Below are 17617 nucleotides of genomic sequence, written 5' to 3'. Positions count from 1 at the left end.
TATTCTTCCCTGATCTAATTGTTAAATAATCTCATATTATCTGTGATGCAGATCAGGCTTGTGGATCAGTGGCGTGTCCTGACCCCGGCAGCAGGACTCTGGCTGTCTCTGACCCACAGGAAGTGGACCTCAGCCTGGTCTCCGTTGGTGACGGAGCCTCGAAGGACCAGAGAGTTGTTGGGCAGAGTGAGAGTGTGGCTGCCGCTCGCATGAGCAACGGGAAGAAGACTTCTGGCTGCAGGAGGAAGGATGACAGGAGTTTACAGCTGAAGTGCATTTAAGGCTCTTAAGGGGTGTATTTCTTATTTTATGGATGAATTTATTTGTGTATGTACAGTAAAGAAACCATCCCAGTTTCTCTGTGGAAGACATCAGCACATGAAATGAAACACTCACCTTCCTGGACTCTGACAGTCAGCGAGGTGCTGTCCATCACGCCCTCCTGGTCAGAGACGCTCAGTCTGAAGGTGTATCGTCCCGCCTGAAGGCCCGTCACCGTGGCTACTGCCTGGTCTTCACCCTCCAGCTTCAGTCCTGGGGGGCCGCTGGAAAACCACCAGGTGAGTCTGTATTCTGATGTTCGTCTTGAAATATTAAAACATTTATGCTAACATTTCAGAAGCGCACCAAAGCGTTCGCATCCTACCTGACGGCGTCCCAGTGGTAGCTGACGATGCCGCGGTCATCGCTGCTTCTGCTGCCGTCCAGCACCAAGCTGCTCACCGGGAGAGACAGTTTCCTGTCAGGACCCACAATGGCTACCGGGCCACGGTTTGACCCCCCGAGCTGTGATGCTGAACGAGAGGGAAGAAAAGGACAGCAAGAGTAATCACAGTCGCACAGTCAGAGGTCTCTCACTGATACACATTAATATTCAGGGAGAAGCCGAGATCATTTTTCTCATTATGTCAATTTGCTTTGTCATAGAATGAGCTGATTTATCTTTTAATCTCGAGATAATTAGAAGAAAACAGCTCACACACACACACGCAGGCAGGTTTCTTAAAATTTCACACTTTTTTTTTTTTACCACTGACTGGAGTTTTTTATTTAGAAGCTACTGTGGAGGTCAGGAGTTAAAAACAACCGCTGTGCAGGGAGTCCTGAAAGTGCAGACAGGACGCACAGGGACAGGGACAGGGACAGGGACAGGGACAGGATCTCAGCGTCTCTCCTGATGTTTCTCCTGTTGTGTTTACTTATCTACCAGACTCTGCAGCAGTGGAGGACAGGGTGGTTGCTGGCGGGCTGGTGCTGTAGGTTAAGGCTGTGCTGGTGGGGTCAGAGGTCACGGCTGCGGCTGAGGGTCGGGTGGTGGTTGGTGGAGCTCCGTTTGCTGACTGGAACACCTTCAACGTGTCTGTGAAGCATCCCGAATGATGCAGATGTTACCATGATATGCTACAGAAACTATTAGAATGATTAAATATTTATTAGATCTTAACTTTTACCATTTTATGTTTATGTTTATGAAAAAAAAATAGTTTATTACCAGTTGTGGATTCGGGGAAAACTGAAGCATCTAAATTAACTGAGGGTGTTGTCAACTCTGGACGGTTTCCCGGGGACACCATCAGGGGTGGATCTGCAGGCGGGCAAAGACGGCCGTCATGTCATGTGTTTTACATTCCGTTCTGTTTTTATCAGTAAACACGACCACTAGTGGGCGACACACTGTGGATCTGATTCAGAAGAACACAGCTGTGAATATGGTTGATAAACCTGACGTCAAATTTCAGGTTTACCTGGCTGTGCAGATGTCCTGATGGGCCAGTGGGACGTGGCAGGGACAGGAAGTGACGTTGTTGCCTGGTCCTGCTGGGTGGAGTCAGTGGTTGGCGTCTGTAGCGTTAACACCGACTCAGTGCTGCCTTTTGTTCTGCTCTGTAAATCAGAATAAAACCACATTTCTGCCTGTCACATTAGAGGCATCAGCAGGAGTATTCTGAACTGTGGACAGAGTCATGCTAGCAGCGTCCCCCTGCTTCCTGTGTTTATGCTAGCTAGGCTAGCTACAACCTGACTCCAGCTCCGTACTGACATCCATCTGAACATCTCACCCGTGCTGATGTGGTGATTTAAAGACTTAGCTTCAGTCGTCCTTTGTTTGATTCTGTCATGGCTTCATTATCACGGCCTTGCTAATGTCATCACTCACTGTTTTCTCTGCAGCAGCAGGATCAGCTCCGGTTTTGTCCTCCTCTCCCTGACTGATGTTCCCCCCCGAGGAGGTCCTATTCTGGGCCATGCTGCTTCCCATCAGGCCCCTCTCTGGACCATCCTCAGCCTCTGATTGGTTAAACCTGTCTCTTCCTTTGAACGACGGCTGATCAGTCGTCGTCTCCACCTCCAAGCTGTGATCTGCCCTTTCCTCCTGGCTTCCCTCTGAATACTGCACATCCAGCATGCTGGGGTTGGAAAAGTCCTTCTGAGGCCCATCAAACAAGGCGAGATCCTTTAGGGCCTCCAGGCTCCCGGGGGCGTCAGAGGACCGTGAGATGGACCTCCAGCGGCTGCCGTACGGCTCTCCTCTCACCAGGGACTGCAGCACCAGCGTCTGCGGCGGCGCTCTCCGCAGGAAGGCGAGGATGGAGTCGGCCCCTGGTCTCTCTCGGGGCTGGCAGTTCTCCCTCTGCTGGCAGTTGAGTACGTAGCAGCGGCCTTCGAACAGCCAGGCCAGGTCGTAACCCGGCAGGTCGCAGCACGCCGCCACGCACTGCGGCAGAGACGCCACGCCGGGTACCCGCAGGATGCCACTGCTCTCCACCGCCGGAGAAACCACCGCCTCAGAGAAGGTCGCCCCCTGCCAGCACTGAGACGTCACTACGGCTGAAAAACAACACTACAGTTTATTTTATTTTAGTGGCCATTTTATTCTGTGTAAGGTGGACTTTTTCCTTCCCTCCATAGACGGTCTAAGAACTAAGGATAATATATGTTTTAAAGGTCGTGAAACACCTAAAAAAACCAACCATATTAAAGATATTTGACAATATTTGTTATGTTATACCAATATATGACATGTTTGTCAGCAGACAGTTACAGTTCTATTCTAGGGAACTTTATACTTGAAATGAACTTTGAGCTTAACGAATCTGTCTGAGAGCTCACGTTCATGCAGCCGTTCTGTCTTGAAAGCGGACGTGTTGCGCTCATTTCCGGTTCTGTGGGTTTACTGATTTTAAAAACTCCTCAATTATCTGACCCAGAGATATGAGCACTGTCTCTGGTGATTCACTGATTATTGTAAACCCAACTTTCTAAGTTAATTCTATGATTTTTATGAAACTGGATGATGTTTCATGGAGAAAATAAATGATTTCCAGAGTTTGATGGTGGAGCTTAGCTGGTTAGCTCAGTTAGCCGTGGAGCTAGCGGTCGTATGAGATGACTCGGAGCACCGGGGGACTGTTGGTGTTTACAGCCTTGTCACGGCAGGTTTGGACCGCCGAGAGGACAAGGTTTTCAGGCTAACGGGGCGGCTAACAGCACAGCTAACTGAGCTAACTTCCGGAGCAGGCAACCAATAAAGTCGCGAAAAAAGCAAACACTCGGAGCGGTCTGAAGCGAATACTTTTGCATACATTATTTGAAACTTTGCCCACATTTGAACATCTGCCATCGTAATATTATACATGCGACAGACAGCAAGGAGGAGCATGACAGGCCCAATTAAATAAACTTTCTTAAACCTGAAATGTGAGACAAACAGCCTGATCATGAAGTTAGTGAATGTTGTACCTTCGACACAGTGAAGCAGCAGCAGGAACGTTTTCTCCCACATGATCCTGAAACAGAGCAACATCACAGCTTCAGACACACGGACTGCCGTCAGGACGCCTTACGGGGGGACACCACACAGCTAAACCTCCAAACAATCAGAAAAGTTCAAGTATCTGAACAGTCTAATCATGGTCGGTCGAGCGGTTTCAGCACCACGCTGCTGGACAGCGTCACGGGAGCCCCGCCCAGCAGCAGAGAGCGCCGCTGCTCACTGACGGAAAATAAACGCACCTTCATGCCGCCGTCACCACAAAAAATCTGATTTGTAACAGTAAACCCTATAGAAGAGATTTTAACTTCATGTGTTACACCCCACGGCCACAGCTCTGTCACAATGAGGAGGGGGGGGGGGTCCTCCAGAAAGACAGCCACTCAAAATTACGTTGAAAATGGTATCAGTTAAAAATGTCCTTCCTTATAGAGAAATACTTATAATGGATAACATATTAATTAAAAGAGTTTCTGTATTTGATTACATAACTTTCTAATTCGGCAAGACTCAATTACACTAAATAGCACGTTTTCTACTAAAAACTTCAACTTTTTATGTCGCTCTGCTCTTGATGCCGGCGGGACTAACGTTACCCCCGGACAAACATCAGCAGTGTACGATGGTTTAAACTCTGGATTTCAGTTGATAAATCGTGTCCAGCCAGAACGACATAGAGACCAAAAATGCGTCCACAAACGCATGATGTTGACCTTCTTTCAAATGATTTCTGAATCTTAACTTGTGAGGAATATAATGTAGTATTACAGGTTTGTAAATGGAGTCTGGCGTACATGACGTAGGCTAACAGCAGATGAGAATCTTAGCTAACGGCCGTCAACAAAGACCGAAATATAACTGAAGAATTTTCTGCTGTCAGGTCAAAAGGCGACAACGTGTCAGCCAGAACAAATTCAATCATCCCTCCTGTTATCGGTGACCGTTTGCATCTTTAAACACCTGAACGTCCGCTAAGTAACACGTTAACCCACCTGGTAGCGGTCCGCCGTCCCCAGCGGCGCCTTACTGGTTGTCCCGAGTGAGGCCAGTGGGTACTTCAGGTTACACACTGGAGCCCCGCTGGGTGGGGTTTAATTGGTTACACGGCGGTGCTGAATTTCTGCTGAGAAAACAAGACGACCGTCAAGGCAGCGAAAACACACAACATCCGGTCATTAATCTTCAAAATAAGACGTCACCCGGTCACATAAGACACAACAGAAAAATATAACACAAAACATGAAGTAACAAAATTTATATATCTGGAAAATCGTGTTAATTCTAAATAGACTACTACAGTTAGTGAAACATTTTTAAAAACCAGAAGAAGATGAACAAAGCCAGAAGTTCAAAAAGCACGGGATTTCCCAAAGCGGTCAGTCGTCCTGCTGACGACATCTTTCAAATTCTGCTCTGTCATGATTCAGATAAACATGATTCATCAAGTCAGATTTTTTAAAACCAATGACACTGGATGAAGTATCTATAGCAATATGTAAATCAGTATTATTGTTATTCACAATAATATTACAAGGTAGCCTAAATAAATCAGAGATCCTGGAGGAGAACAAATTGTTGATTAACCATATATGTATTTCCAAAAACATATGACTTATGTATAGTACGTACCTTTATGTGATTATATCTACTAAAATTCGTCTTACCTGTATACACCAAGACAAAACATTGTAAATAGATTTCCATTAACATCTGTGTTTAATTTAAGTCATTCATCTCACATTTTGTTGTAACGCTGCAACTTCCCAGTGGTCACAAAACGCGCTCGTTACTCACTGTGCTCTTATATTGAAGGCAGACTCGTCCCATTTCCGGTTGACACTGCACTGACTCGGTGCAGCCTGAGGATGACGAAGGTTAATTTGCTGGAGTTCTATTAATTATACAGAAAATATTAAGGGATCAGTTTCAGTTTCATATTTAACGACACAAGGCAGCGCAGAGTCAGACATTTCGGGTTCATCCTCGTCTTTTATTTTCGTGTTTTCTTAAAAAAAACAAACATTTACAACTGAAATCACAGCCAGATATAAATTACAACAGCAAACACAATAATCTGTTTTAAATACACTCTTCTCCCTTGTAATTATCCAACCAATAAAACGACCCGCATCACAAAGTCAAGTCCGCTAAGTTTAACTCTGAATGACTTGCAGTCCGGAGCATTTAAACATACAGGGGGACGTTTTTCTCTGTGACACTGAGAGGAAAGCAGTTTTATTCCACTCACTCCTCAGCAGACAAAAACTAAACTGTCACATTTAAAGAAAAACTCTTTTTCAACAGTAAAGTTTGAGCGGACACTTCGCACAGGTACACATCCGGTTTTGTTTTTGCTGCAGGGCACCTGGCTGCAGCAGAGCAGGAAGTTGTCTCTCTGTTTGGTTTAGCCCCTCTAACACATTACATCCAACCACTGAGGTGGGTTTAAATAAAGTTAAAATGAGGCATAGACTTTCCTGATTAAACCTGACATGACAAACGAGAGGTCTGAAAATGCTGGACTGCTCCTTTACATTGTGACCAGCTCCAGGTGTTTGAATTATTCTGGATGTTATGTTCTTGTATTATTTGTTTTTAGTATGAAGTGCTTTATTTTGAAAGGTGATGCTGAGCTGCTGCCGAGATGCGCTGGAGCAACACAACAGCAGGCTGAACTGGTCAGCTGACGTACCGTCTGTCTCCCAGTCGGAGAGACAGACAGACAGACAGGAAGGTGCAGGTGGGACTGAACACAAACTGAGCATGCTCCACAGAGTCGCTCTCTGCTGAGCGTCTGGTTTGGGACCACAAACACCACAGAGGAAGTGAAAGATAACAACACATTTTTGGTGATGCTCGTACTTCGCTCTGTGGAGTGAAGGTACACGTTTGAAGTACATCACAGGATCTGAAGTACCACCAAATCCAAAGCATATCAACACAGTTTGTATTCAACAAGAAGCCAAATAAAACCAAATCAAAGACTGACTGATTATCTGATCATCACCATCAGTTACTTTGTTTACTTTTGTTCAGTTTTACCTCAAATTCGTACTTGAGTAGATTGTAGCTGGTTACACTGCAGCACTGCTTAGTGGTTAAATTTTCTCCGAGTCTCACTGATTGCTAATAACTGGCATCAGCCCTAAAACACAGTCAGACGATCAGTTGAATATAAAGTATCACAGTGTGGATGAGGTCACGTGACCTCAGGTGTCATTCAGGTGTGTTCAACACCTGAACTCCATCAAATTCTTGCCTGTGATGATTCTGTGATCCTGTGTGGGTTCAAGTCAGTGTGAACTGAACTCTGGGCCCAAACCAGACACTTCAGCTGAGAACAGCATGTGGTTTCTGAAGCGTCCACACTCACACTGATGTCCATTAATGTCCCTTCGGTTTCTTCTCGTCTTTTCTCCAACCGCTTTCAAACCGCACAGAAGAAGAAGCCGTGATGTTTGTCACCGTTCAGCAGCTTAGCCTCATAACTGCTGTGTAATGTTGATGGCAAAGTCCCATGACGACACAGACCGAGTCATGAAGAACTCCTTGAACAAGCCCTGATGAGTTATCACACCAGTCTGCTGAAAGCCTTCGTGCTCGACTGCTTTCATTCCTTTGCCTGTGAAATCGGTCACATCGTCTCATCAGCTTCCTCCTGTTCAGAAGAAGCCAGCACTTCAAACCTACTCTACCAGGTGTGAAACGGAGGGCAAAGCTAGAATCGCTTCCCAGAAAGCTGACGTCAAACAACACTTCAGTACCTTCATGCTGCTGTTAGTCCACCAGGTCCTGACGAAGATCCAGATCCAAACAGAGACACTGTGACAACCATACGGAAACTGTCGACTGCTGCTCACTGCGCAGTTGGCTGCAGTCATGCTTGGCTGCAGCTGCTGTTAGCTCAGTTAGCTGCAGCTGACTGCACTGCAGCGTCTCTGATGTCACGTCAACACTGATGTTCCTTCACAATCTGATGATGATGTTAGTTCATTTTTTGTTTCAACCGAAAATTCTGGCAACGTTTTACAGATTGTTCCTTTAAGGTAGAGCTCGCTAGTCCAAATCAGTCACCAAACTGTCTTAATCTTGCTGGAAAAGTCCAGCGACTGTCTGAGTAGATAAATCGTTTACGGTCTCGTTTCCTGGACGTCTGGACCTTCCACAGAGTGTGGGAGTCGACAGAGAAGTTAGGAACCCAACTAAGAAGTTTAAGAGAATGAAATCAAAGAAGGTTAAAATGGGGAGACCCTGTTTGGTGGACCATCTCACAGAACTGAAGGGAGGTCACCAGAAGACGCTGCTTCATTTTAAGGGCTCCTCATTAGCTCCAAAACGTTAGCAGGTCCCTGCGATCTCCCAGAGTTCAACACCTTCAGTGTTGTGGCTTCAAGTTAAAACGCTGCCCTCCTGAATGCAACCAGACGAGCAGAAACGTTAAGGGAGTTTCTGCTTCTTGTTTCCTGCAGAGTCCTCGAGCTTCTGATGGATTCTGACTTTAGAGATCCAACACTTCACGCCGAGCTGTGGGAACGTCAGCCTTCGAGAAGATTCCAGACAAACAGACACAATGAGAAGTTTGCTGAAGTTGGTTATTTTGTTGATTGCTTGATAATGAACGTTGGTGTCTGAACACACGAACTGCTGGAGGGAGGTCTCGTTTCACAGATGCTCCGCCTCTCTAATCCTTTTCCAAATAAAATCCTAAATATCTTGCTTGGTCACACCGGTTAAAAAAAAGGTAAATCTGACATCTGGCAGCTCTGAGCTTAAAACTTTCACTCTGCCAGCCCTCCAAGAAGCAGTGACGCCAAGCTCCTCCGCGAATCTGAGGTCTGCTTTTAATCATTTTTAAAAAGCAGGGAAAAACAGAAAGTTCACACGGACACATCAGATCCTTCTGGTCATGCACAAACCCGAGCTTCAACAACTTTTCTTCTGATCCCAGGTCAGCACGTTGACCTTCTTCCAGCTCCGCTGCATCCGCCGCCTCAGCTCTCAGGACCTTTAGCGTAGACAAAGAGCTGCTGGACTCACACCGACGAGGCAAACTGAGCTACAGAGGACAGGAAGGAGCGTGGCACTCCGCCATCCACCAGGGGGCAGCAGAGAGGCGAGGAATACAAGCAGGTGAAGGCAGCAGGGACCCTCCTCTTACTCTCAGGGCGACGTTGGGTTCCTGGACGGTCAGCATTCGAGCGGCGGGTGGAAGCTGCGTCTGCAGTCGATGGCTTTGAGGCTTGGAGGCTGAGCTCGCTTCTTACACAGCTCCTCTCGACCCAGAGCGCTGCTGAGCCGATTGTACGCCGCCTTGTACTTTTTGTCGAACGCAGCTGCAGAGACAAAGAGAGGAGAAACTATTAGCATTTTGTCTCAACACACTGCGTTTGTTCCTGACGTTCTGGATCGTGTGTGCGTTTAAATCACACAGCTGCTGTCTAAGTCCCATCAACAACATTTCTTGAATGAAAATACTTCAGTTGTTGTATTAAAGGTACAGTCAAAGTCATCCTCGTTTGGCAGAACTGCTGCAAAACTTTGAACGCTTAGAAGCTCCACTCGACTGTCCATCAAACACAACGTGTTCAATGGTGAGCTTTTCAGCAGGTGAAGAGTCTTTGGGTTTTGGATTCTGTGAAAAACTGAACATTCGTCACAATGTTTTATAGCGACAATAATAATAATCAATAATCATCTAAGAAAACTCTTCCTTTAACAGTATGAGCGGCAGCAAAATGTTTTCAGGCTCCTCACAGCACAGAAGCCTCAGTCAGCTGAGCAGGTGTGCTCTGAACTGGGATTCCTCCAGTGAGAACTGGTGTCGCTAAGCCACCCAGTAACCTTCAGTCTGATGTCAGGAGTCAGCTGCATCTTACCGACGTGGTCTTTGCCCATCGCTGCCAGCGTGAGGAAGAGGAACTCTCGGTACAGACTCCTGTCACACACACAGCACACACACCGGATTATCACTCATGTGACCGCACAAACACTTGGGTCATCTCGTATCTGAGCTTCTGCAGCGGGAAGACGCCTTCAGGCCCCACCTCTGAGTCCGGGGGGAGCCCGGCTGTTTGGACAGCGTCTCCAGGAAGAGGGTGATGGCTTTGTGCACCTCGTTCATGCCGACCCACCGCAGCACCTCCTCCAGGAAGGACAGAGTGAAGGGGTGGTTGTGTCTCCGCCAGCTGTAGCTTCTCATGGGGACGCCACCTGGTGGAGGGAGGCGGCAGGAAAAGCAGCCACACAGGACAGACGTACGTCTCATGAAGAAGTTGGACGCATTACAAACAGGTGAGTGTGTGTCTCTGTCTTACTGTGGATCCTCCAGAGGATGTAGAGGGGGGGCCACTGGTCCAAGTCGGGGGTCAGGGTGTCCCACAGGAGCCTCACCCTCACCGCTGAGCTCTCCGGCTGGCAAACAAACAACACAGGATGAGAGACAAACGTCCGCGGATCAGTCGTCTTCAGTCTCACCTTCCTCACTGCAGCTTGTGAGTTCTGGACATTTTTGTGTTTTTTTGGATTTTCTATTTTTTAGGTAAAACATCTGGATGTCATTTACCGGCTGCTGACCTTCAATCTTAAGCTTAAATTTTTTTAGTTGTTTTAAACTGTGATTTGTTGTTGACAAGAAGAATATGAAGTCAGCTTTTTTAATTGTGTTTGAAGACTTTTTGAGAGAAATTAGTGATTTTTCTGTCAGACTGCAACGTGACGAAAGGCTTCAGTACAACCTGACGTCCTCAGTCACATGGACCTCGTTAGGCTCACAACAAATCAGCAGGACAGAAACAAAAGCAGACTTTTAATGACTTCTTGCAGACTCCGAAGCAAAAGGAACCAGTAAAATGGATCTAAAAGTTGTCCAACAAAGTGACACATAAATGTGGTGTGCGTGGGCAGCATCACGCCGAGGGTCACCTGAGGGAACTGGCTGACCAGCGGCGAGGCTCGGACCAGCTGCAGCAGGTTACTGGGCAGGCCAAGGCGTTGGAAGTACCAGACCAGGTTCCAGAAGATGATGCAGTGGTTCTCCAGGAACTGAGGCTGGGCCAGGACCGCCTCGCCCTCGTTCTCCAGGAGACTCTCCAGCTCTTTCCTCAGAACCAGAGGGCTCAGGTAGGCCACCGTCACCTGGGGAGCCCCGCCTACTGAGGAGGCCTGGGGAGGAGGAGGTGGAGACTGTCAGCCGGTCAGCAGCATATGGAAACACACCAACAGAATGCATGTGTGATGAAATGTATGTTACTGTGGTTGTTCTGCTGGTCTCCGAGTAGCTGCTGGTCTCGGAGCTGGAGTCCTCGCTCAGACCGTTGCACTGGTGTCGCGCCGAGGCCTCCTGACCACTGGGGGGCCTGACTGCGCTCTCCACCTCGTCCTCCACGTTCCAGTTGCTGCGCTCCGCACTGACAGCAAAGGACAAACAGGAAAGGTTGGAATGAATGGTTCCCAAAGCTTTTCAAGAGGAAAATTCAAGCGCTTTTCAAGGTACCCAAACCAAAACGTTCACATCCAAACCGTTTCCAGTCAATGTATAGATTTTCTCCGTGTCAAGATACTGTGGATCAAAGTGTGAGAGTGACAGCCTGGTTCACGGACGAACGTCTGTACCTGCTGACCGGTCCCAGGTCACAGATCTCGGCGTTCAGGAAGGGGACGAAGGAGGTGCAGCAGAACGGGCACGACGAGTTCAGGTTGGAGTCGTCTGACGTCCAGCCAGCCATGATCTCTTCGTCATAGACCAGCGAGTTACAGCTGCGACACAGAGAGCAGCTGGACATCAACACCTGGACGCACAGGAAGGGGAGGGGTCAGACTTAGCATTAATACTGAAGGCGGGGATACGTCAGCAGTCTTTTCCTGTCAGCGTCCCTTTACCTCCAGACCCACCCCCTCTTGACTGGCATCCCAAGACCGGCGCACAGGATAGGCTGGACTTGGCGAGTCCGTCAAGTCGAAGTCACTTCCTACAGACAGCGAACTCTGAGAGAGAACAACGTGGAACCAGTTTAGTAGAAAGTCACGCACAAACGGATCTGAGCAACAACTTATTTCTTAACAGCAGAATGAGTTTGTTGATGAGATACAAAAACCAACATTTTTGTATTTTATGCTTTTCTTTTGTGATCCAATGAGGCGCAGGGCTGTGAGAACACGTCCACTGCAGGTTTAACACGTTTGATACAAAATCTGCTTGTTTGTTTGTGTCCTCTGCACCTCATCGAGTTTCCTCATCGTTTCAGAGCAGGACATGTGGACACTGTGTGGACAAATCATCTATAGGATCATTATCTACACTGTCGATCAGCTGGACTGAAAGGCCTTATGGTGTTTTCAGTACCGTCAAAGGCAGAGGAGACTGTCACACGTTTCCAGTTACTGCAATTCATGCTTTCAAGAGTAAAGAAAGAAATGAAATGACGACAACAGTTTGGTTTGCTCAGTCACACCTCTGAGGTAGCGTTGACCAGCCTCTCCTTGGCCTTCAGCAGTGTTTCCGCCACTTGGGCTTTCCTGGACTGCCTCTGTTCAGACACCCTTCGTCCTATCCCTCCTCCTCCTCCTCCTGGTCGCCGGTCGTCCACGCTGGCGGCTCGGCGAACTGACACTCGGTGTCTGGTGGGAGTGAGAAGCTGCTGGAGTTTCCCTGCCAGACCTCCTCGGCTCGGGGAGGAGACGTTGTTGTAATTCTCGTCCACGACTTTGCTCCTGCTGGCCGAGTCGCGCGTTCCTGCAGGTCTGGAGGTCAAAAAGGTGAATGACGAGAGTTACGTGGGATTAGAAATGAGGCCTGCAGATTCTGTTAAAGTATTCCTGCTTTGAGTCTTCTCGAGCAGCTGAAGCTTGACTCAGACTTTATTCTGTCCACTCTCAGCGGAGGAAATTTACTTTGAACTTTCAGTATCTTGGAAAATCCTCCAGCTTTCAGAGGCTAACTGAAGACTGTTAAATAAAAAGCTGCTTAATGTGAGTTCTGTTTGGTTTGAGGTTTGAGGTGATTTGCCGTTCTGACTGACCTGCCGTCTCTCTCTGCTGGCTGGCAGCTGCAGTCCAGCTCCGAGTCGGCCGACTCTGCACACTCTTTGTAGAAGGTGGAGAGGCAGACCTGACTCCGCTGAACCAGAACACCAGCGGGGGGCGCTGGAGGCGGGGTGGAGGTGTCTCTGCGCCCTATGGGAGGTTTTCCAGAGACGGCGTCTCGGGAGCCGTTGGCCCCTGTGTTACAGAGGATGGTCTTCTTGCTGAGTTTCACCTCTGTGGGACAGAGAGGACGAAACTTAAACCAAAACTCCACACTGACCGTCTACGAGCCACGTGGGCTGACAACGATGCTTCCTTTGTTTTGTTACGGCAGCTGGAAGAGCAGTGGATCACCAGGTGGCATAGACTACACGTTATTATTATTAATGTATATTCTCAGTAACTTCATTTCTAAAAAGCCGAGTCCAGCCTGGCAGGAGGACGAAGCTCAGATGTCTGCAGTCCCCAGCTGAACATTTACTCCTGGACATACTAGAGTCCAGCACTTTATTTGATAGTTGTTTTTTGTTGTTTATTTACCATTTGTTTATGTATTATCTATTTATGTTCTTCTTATTAAATTTATCTCCCCCGGGGGGGACAGGTGGTCTGGGTTGTTCTCCTACAGACGCTTTATCGTTCCTGTCTGACGTGAACTGCACCGCTTGCTGAAGGTGAGGAAGAGGAGGCTTGTGCCTTACTGTCAGTCGGGGTCTTCATGCTGTTCAGACTGTTGCTCTTCACCAGCAAACCCGTCAGAGACTCGTGGCTGGAGCTCTCTGACAGGCCACTCCAGCTGGACTGACGAATCAGAGAAGAGTGGGGGCGGGGCCTCTGGTCGGGGTCCATCATCGCTTCTATCAAAGACAAAAATAATGCTTATCTTATCAGCACAACTCAGGAAATGGTCTTTGTCCTCCCTTCATATGAGAAATATCTGCTGAAGGTTCTCTCACCTCCTCGTGAGCCCACTGAGCCGCTCTTCTGACGCCGCTTGATTGGCTGTCTGAATTGGGCCACAGCCAACAGGACGTTCCTCAGCTTGGCCCAGCGGAGACGTCCGCCCTGACTGGTGGACGGCCACTTGCTCTCCAGCACTGCCTGAGGACAGAGGACATCTGATGAACTCACAGACGTCCGTCCGTCTGTCTTTAATCTGCCTGCCGTGTTCTTTTTCTCTTATCTTACGGTGTTTATTGTGAGTGAAAATACAAATTTCTTGTATGTTGACAAGCAATAAATAATAAAGGATGCTACGTTCCTTAGATTCAGACTTACTGCTAACACCAAATGTAATTATGGAGCCAGGGCCTTCAGATATCAAGCTCCTCTTCTGTGGAACCAATTACCAGCCTCAGTTCAGACGGCAGACACCTTCTCTGTGTTTAAGAGTAGACTTAAAACCCTCCTCTTTGACAAAGCCTATAGTTAGGACTGTTCAGGCTCTGCCTGGACCAACCCCTGGTGATGCTGCTATAGGTTTGGACAGCTGGGGGAGATCCTTAGACCCCGAGCTTTCAGAGCTGGAGGACTCACTCATCATGTCCCATCACTGGTGCAGCACTAACTCGTCCTCTCCCCCGGAGCTCTTGTGCTCCATCTTTTCTCAGCACTTCTGGAGCATGTTGCTGGATCCAGCATCTCCTACCCCGCCCTCCTGAGGCCTGGTACTGCTGCTGGATCCTGAGCCCTCTATGGCCCTGCCTACTGCTCTGATGGAGCTGCTGGATCCAGAACCCTCTCCATGGCCCTGCCTGGATCCTGCTGCTCCTGCTCTGCACTGTTCTCTCTATCCTCCCTGTCTGTCCTCTCCCCCCTCTCCTGTCTCTCCTCTCTCTCCCCCCTCTCCCTCCCAGGTGGTCACAGCAGAAGGCGGTCTACACTGAGTCTGGTTCTGCTGACTCAGTGTGGGGTTTTGCACTGGGACCTGTTTCTCTCTGATTCTCTGCTTTTATTATTTTTTTTGAATGTGTTGTTTACACTCTGGTATGAATTGGTACTTTAAATAAAATTGAACTGAACTGAATAAAGCTGATTCTGACTGTGAAAATGCTGCAAAAATAAAGAATATTTTACTCTTATGATAACTTTGTGTGTGTGCGCGCGCGCGTGCATGCATGCGTGTGCGTGTGTGTGTGTGTGTGTGTGTCTGTTTGGACCTTGTTGTAGTATCCGTAGGTGATGGTGTTAGGTGTGATTCCAGCCTTCTTCATCTCCAGCAGGACTCGAACGGCGAGGACTGGCTGACCGTACTGACCACACAGCTGCATCAGGATCCTGTAACACACCTGGAACGCACACACACATTTTCCACTTCGAGTAACGTGCATCCTCTGTCTCTGGTTCTGCTTTTAGTGACTAAATTTGGGCTCTGGTCAGGAGGAAGTGATACTAAAAGCTCCAGGTATTTTCAGTGACTTCACATAACAACAGCAAACAACATTTTACTACAGTAAAACCTGCATGGAGGACAACCCACACACAATGAGTACACAGGAACATGTTGTGTTTCCAGGGGGACGATAAGGACACCTGAGACATGATGCCACATGTTCTGTCCTCCACGTGTCACTTTCCTGACGTGTCGTCGTTATCACGTCTGAGTCATAATAAAAATATTTTCATGTTAACCAGAGCTTTTAACTGTTTCGCCACGACTCTCTACGTGCTGATCCCCCGCCCCTCAGACGGTCGAAGTGGTTCAGACTCAAACACTAAAGACGGCCCACGCAGATCTGTCTGTGACCCGGTCAGCGGCTCACCTCGTCCGGCAACACAACCTTGCGGTTCTCCATGTGTTTGAGGACGTCGTAGGCCGTGTGCAGCGCGCGCACCTTCGCGCTCTCCGCCCGCACGAAGGTGGGCAGGTAGATGAACCAGAGGCCGTAACAGTGACCCAGAAGGCACTTGCACCACATGTCTGGTACCGTCGAGTACTTCTGAGCTCGCTTCTGGGCCAACTTGATCTCCTGGGAGGGGAAAGACGTTGGATCGCATCAGAGAAGAAGATGAAGGTGGTGTTACAGTACATCCAAACACGTCATTATCAACACCAATGTTGTAACGTAATGTAAGCAAAGCAGAGGAAGGGAGTCGCCCCAAAACATAAAACCAAGATAAAACGGTTAAAAAACACTGCCCAGTTTGGAGTAAGTGGCTTAAATAAAATAGTTAAACTGGTCATCTTTATCATGTGAAAATCACTTGTGCAGTTGACGTCTGCAGGCTGAACTCACTCACACTCACAGTCTGCGACTTGTGAATATTGGATGAGCAGTGAAATATTGATAAGAGTTCATTAAAATGAAATTATACACAGCAAGACTGGTAACAAGGTTCAGGGAAAACTGGGTCAGATTGTGACGGGATGGACCGATCAAACTCGGGTCAATTCAATTCAATTTATTTATACAGCACCAAACACAACAAAAACTCTGCTCTCTTTCCAGTGTGAGCAGGTCTAAATCACACTCTTTGATTTGATTTTCAGCACAGAGAGATCCAACAAAACCCCTATGAGCAAGCACTTGGTGACAGTGGTGAGGACAAACTTCCTTTTACAAGGCAGAAACCTCGGGGCAGACCCCGGTATCTGGAGGTCCTGGTCACGCCACGACTCTTTGTCAGAGGAAGAATGTGTTCATGACACTGAAACATCATGACTGAAAGGTTACTCAAACTGTAATCTTTGGTGAAGCTAACACTGCGGTTAGTTTTAAATATTTGAACTTTTTATTTGTGTGGCAGACTAACTTAACAACTTTAATTAGTTTTAGACCAAACTCTTCATGTCAGAGAATATTTTTGCTGTACCTGTTTTGTGCGTCGGGGGGCGGGGCTACTGGGGGCGCTGCCTTTAGCAGGAACCCGGAGCTGGTCCTGGGGCCGGTCAAAGAGCTCAGGCCTCAGTGTGGGGAAGGTTTCATAGCTGGACCCACATGAGGAGACATCTCATCAGTACATGTAATGTTAAACGAGACCTTCATGAGTTCAGGTTCGGCGATTATGTACCTGTAGAGGGCGGGACACTCTGACCCGTCGGCCTCCTGTGGTTCTTCAGGAGGCATGATGAAGACCGTGTGTTCTCCGCTGTGAGTCTCATCGAGATCGATCAGCCTCACCTCCTCCGGCTTCTCCACGTCCACCTGGTGACAGATCAATAAACATTGTCATTTTTTATTCAGGTTTCTTATTATTAACAGCTTTAAAATGGAATGGAATCTTCTTCATTGTTGTAGTCTTCAACCTGGAGAACCACAATTGGTCAAAATAACCTCATTACATCAACTCAGCTTTTTCTAGGAGTTCCCAGAGAGTTGTTGTTGCTGCTGCAGCAGAAACCTTTGGATGACGTGAAACAAACTAAACCTAAGTGAGATGTTTGTGAAGTTATTGAGCTACAGTTTCACGGTAAAACACGTTTTCGCTTCTGCTGTGAAGACGCAGCAGGAATCTGATTATCAGTCAGACGGCGAGTCGCAGTCGTGGTTCTGACCTTTTGGACGCACTCGTCAAAGAACTCGAGGCAGGCGTGTCGGTCACTGACGAAGGAACACTCCTCGATGAACTGAGTGAACATCTGAGTCCTCGTCAGCTGACTGTAGAACTTCTGCTGTGTTCGATCCCGAGACTTCAGGAAACCTGCAGAAAGAGGAGGACAAGTTCATCGACCAAAGTCAGACGACTGTTTGTAGAGCCAATCAGATCCAAATCCACAGAACAAACTTCAAACTCTGTCCGGCATCACACTCAGGCTCCTAAGAAGGGAAACCATTTCAAACCCCAAACTTTACTTTTTAGCTTCACTTCTGTTCGGGCTCTAAG

The 17617-nt window shown here is 47.9% G+C and overlaps 2 protein-coding genes and 1 long non-coding RNA gene across 9 annotated transcripts in view; 1 reads left to right on the top strand and 2 right to left on the bottom strand.

Moving 5' to 3' along the window:
- The window catches only part of LOC124065488, a 3391-nt gene extending 396 nt beyond the window's left edge, over nucleotides 1–2995 (top strand). Inside the window, exon 2 of the long non-coding RNA XR_006844423.1 lies at nucleotides 52–2995. This is a non-coding gene — a long non-coding RNA (uncharacterized LOC124065488). The remainder of the gene's footprint in view (nucleotides 1–51) is intronic.
- The window catches only part of kiaa0319 (KIAA0319 ortholog), an 11452-nt gene extending 4176 nt beyond the window's left edge, over nucleotides 1–7276 (bottom strand). For 3 of the 4 annotated variants that reach the window (XR_006844421.1, XM_046400925.1, XM_046400926.1), the window contains exons 1-11: nucleotides 7146–7276; nucleotides 5567–5663; nucleotides 4765–4892; nucleotides 3742–3788; nucleotides 2159–2829; nucleotides 1746–1884; nucleotides 1493–1585; nucleotides 1208–1360; nucleotides 647–794; nucleotides 397–566; nucleotides 84–235 (exon numbers count right to left, since the gene is read on the bottom strand). Coding sequence is in view for 3 of the 4 variants with exons in the window: in XM_046400925.1 (XP_046256881.1) it covers nucleotides 84–235; nucleotides 397–566; nucleotides 647–794; nucleotides 1208–1360; nucleotides 1493–1585; nucleotides 1746–1884; nucleotides 2159–2829; nucleotides 3742–3784 (1569 nt within the window). In the remaining variant the exon portion in view is untranslated. The remainder of the gene's footprint in view (nucleotides 1–83; nucleotides 236–396; nucleotides 567–646; nucleotides 795–1207; nucleotides 1361–1492; nucleotides 1586–1745; nucleotides 1885–2158; nucleotides 2830–3741; nucleotides 3789–4764; nucleotides 4893–5566; nucleotides 5664–7145) is intronic. The other variant, XM_046400927.1, reaches the window with a different exon arrangement.
- The window catches only part of LOC124065480 (DENN domain-containing protein 4B-like), a 27344-nt gene continuing 15468 nt past the window's right edge, over nucleotides 5742–17617 (bottom strand). For all 4 annotated transcript variants that reach the window (XM_046400919.1, XM_046400918.1, XM_046400920.1 and 1 more), the window contains exons 13-29: nucleotides 17289–17434; nucleotides 16805–16938; nucleotides 16607–16721; nucleotides 15556–15762; nucleotides 14953–15081; nucleotides 13750–13894; nucleotides 13495–13650; nucleotides 12790–13027; nucleotides 12223–12511; nucleotides 11651–11755; nucleotides 11384–11559; nucleotides 11022–11178; nucleotides 10694–10933; nucleotides 10087–10183; nucleotides 9817–9982; nucleotides 9649–9707; nucleotides 5742–9105 (exon numbers count right to left, since the gene is read on the bottom strand). In XM_046400919.1, coding sequence (XP_046256875.1) covers nucleotides 8960–9105; nucleotides 9649–9707; nucleotides 9817–9982; nucleotides 10087–10183; nucleotides 10694–10933; nucleotides 11022–11178; nucleotides 11384–11559; nucleotides 11651–11755; nucleotides 12223–12511; nucleotides 12790–13027; nucleotides 13495–13650; nucleotides 13750–13894; nucleotides 14953–15081; nucleotides 15556–15762; nucleotides 16607–16721; nucleotides 16805–16938; nucleotides 17289–17434 — 2705 coding nt within the window. In that variant the 3' untranslated portion in view covers nucleotides 5742–8959. The remainder of the gene's footprint in view (nucleotides 9106–9648; nucleotides 9708–9816; nucleotides 9983–10086; nucleotides 10184–10693; nucleotides 10934–11021; nucleotides 11179–11383; nucleotides 11560–11650; nucleotides 11756–12222; nucleotides 12512–12789; nucleotides 13028–13494; nucleotides 13651–13749; nucleotides 13895–14952; nucleotides 15082–15555; nucleotides 15763–16606; nucleotides 16722–16804; nucleotides 16939–17288; nucleotides 17435–17617) is intronic.

This window comes from Scatophagus argus, chromosome 9, assembly GCF_020382885.2.
Source record: "Scatophagus argus isolate fScaArg1 chromosome 9, fScaArg1.pri, whole genome shotgun sequence".
NCBI classification, from domain to species: domain Eukaryota; kingdom Metazoa; phylum Chordata; class Actinopteri; family Scatophagidae; genus Scatophagus; species Scatophagus argus.
This window is presented reverse-complemented; position numbering and strand designations above follow the sequence as displayed.